Source organism: Esox lucius, chromosome 18, assembly GCF_011004845.1.
Source record: "Esox lucius isolate fEsoLuc1 chromosome 18, fEsoLuc1.pri, whole genome shotgun sequence".
NCBI lineage: Eukaryota > Metazoa > Chordata > Actinopteri > Esociformes > Esocidae > Esox > Esox lucius.
The window spans coordinates 19,461,109-19,463,513 of record NC_047586.1 but is presented as its reverse complement, the minus strand read 5'-3'; the positions used below and the strand labels follow the sequence as shown (position 1 = coordinate 19,463,513).

Below are 2,405 nucleotides of genomic sequence, written 5' to 3'. Positions count from 1 at the left end.
AGTCGATTACGGCTATATAGATGTTATAGAGGATCTGATCAGAGAAAATCAGTAGTTGAACTAACTGAGGCATTCGTGACATTTTTAATAAATGAATTGAGCTGTCTAAGGTTGATATAGGCGATGGTAAAGAAGATTAATATAAACTACATTCTGCTAGGGAATATCTATGTCACTCTTTCATGGAGGGTAAAATAAATGCACGCCTAAACGTATAAAACCAACACAACTACTGATACTTAGCTTAATCTGTTGGGTTGCAGTACATAGCCTAGGCATGTTTGCAGTTAATCTAATCACATAGCTTAATTGATTGGAACTATTGATACATTTTTTATCCTAACCACTGATAACCAAAGCTGTCTGTCTTGCTATTTCGTGAAGGTGCACGTGAAGTGAAAAATATAGCATTGAAAATATTTTGGTGAGCTTATATCAACGTACATTCTAACAAATAGGCCTTACATAATCTTACTACGCCCATGCGTAAGATGCTTTCAGGAGTCGTCAGATGAATGTGTTCTAACATTTATTAAAAATATTTGTTCAATAAAATATAATTTACATAACGTTTGGCAATTGTTCGTTGAGGACATTGCTAGTCGCCAAGTACTCTAGTATTAAATAACATCAGTATCAGTTTTCTGGTTTAAAACCCTTTAAAAACCGAACTTCACAGCAACACTAGAGTAAAAGGTATTAGCCTTTTAAACAGACACACAGACACACACACACACACACACACACACACACGCACGCACACGCACACACGCCTTGAAGGTAGAGACTGTTTAAAAATAAAGTGTTGATAATCAAATGATGTCAAACTGGAATAGGCATATACAAATGTTGCCTAGGTTCAAATGAATAGAACAGCTTATTACAAAACAAAACCAAACAAATAAGGACAAGACAAGCACGAGAGAACAGCTAAGCCTATCTTCCGTTTTAGATCATACACATGTTCCAAAATCTGCGTCCTGTTATAATGCTTCTGAACCAAAACAACATGTATAGGCCTATAGGCATATGTGCTGTGTGTCAAGAGTTTTTAGCAGCATCGGAATACTTCTTCACTGGAGACCTCACGCGCCGTGGGTAATGGTAAGCCTATCTTTTAAACGTGGACCACCACCGTTCGGGAATTCTCTAAATCATTCCTGTATTGTTCGAGCCAGTTCCTCAGCTCTGATATCTTGTAGCCCTCTGGTCCCCTGCCACCCTGATACACGACCCGCTCATCCCTTAGAATATAAAGTCTTTCAAAATAGGCTCCATACGCCGCGTTGGACGAATTGTCCATATTGTCCACCACCACAGTACTGCCGGGCACCTCCGAGTGCATCAGTTGAGCGGCTTTCAGCCTGTCCTCCAGACAACAGTGCTTGGGGATCTGGTAAGGCGCATCGGAGCTCACCCAGCCGTCCGAGGGATGCGCCTCTTCGATATATACAAGCAAGGAGTCCGCGATGTCCGCGTACTGGCTCGCGACGCGCTGAAAAGCAGCCAGGCGCGTCATAAACGGTGGTCAGGAGCAACTGCCGAAGTTAAGGATGAGAGGTCTCCTCCCTTTTACATAGTCCAAGACCCTGACCCTGCGCTGCTCTTGCAATTGTACCACCTCAGTGTTGGGCGCTATAAATCCAAGGTGAGCCGATTTAAAAAAGTCTAATTTCTGTCCGTACCACACCGCCCTAAGCGACTCCAAAGTGAACATCTTGTTGGAGTCGGAGACGCAGACGGGCGGGTCGTCAGGGCTATTACCCCGCTTCTCCATCTTCTGCAGCACCTTTCTCCTGATGCACAAAAAGTCCAGGAGCCAAAGCATCAGCGCTGCCAGGAGGAACCGGGGCAGCAGAACCAGACACAGAACTGTGTGTTTCAGGGCCATCACAGCCAGGACACCTGCAGACTTTTGCATCTCGGCCTGCCGATGATATCGGGCCAGCAAGGCAGGCAGATAGATACAATTGTATCATTCACCTTTTCCCATCTGTTTTAGCCTACCGTCTCTCAGAGTTGTTCTTTTTATAGGAGCTGTGAGGATTTGAATGAAAAACAACCCGCCTCCACCCTCTACCGCTCGTGCCGCCCTCTCACATGGCGGGGATTACCTCCCGTCAACTCTACCGCGCTCCTGAGCGAGGGAGAGAGAACGGGTGGTTGTGAGTGTGTGAACGAGCGTGTGCGTGTGTGTGGAGGGCGGAGGGGGCAGTTTTATTCACTTAAGCTTGTAATGTCGATATCGTGTACCTCACTTGGGCTAAATTACATGAAAAAAATCGCGATCAACTTGTATGCGGCTCGGACGTGACACAAATGTGCTCTTAATTCAAACACATCATAAGCTAAAAACTTAGCCAGTATCTTCAAATCAAACGGCGATAAGGATCAAAATCTTAAAT

At 44.6% G+C, this 2,405-nt stretch overlaps 1 protein-coding gene across 1 annotated transcript; it reads right to left on the bottom strand.

The window, feature by feature from the left end:
- Window positions 1-512: 512 nt before the first annotated feature.
- dio3b (iodothyronine deiodinase 3b) lies at window positions 513-2,073 on the bottom strand. Its single transcript, XM_010904677.4, has one exon. The coding sequence runs from the start codon at window positions 1,919-1,921 to the stop codon at window positions 1,118-1,120; it is 804 nt and encodes a 267-aa protein (XP_010902979.2). The 5' UTR covers window positions 1,922-2,073; the 3' UTR covers window positions 513-1,117.
- Between the last annotated feature and the right edge of the window lie 332 nt (window positions 2,074-2,405).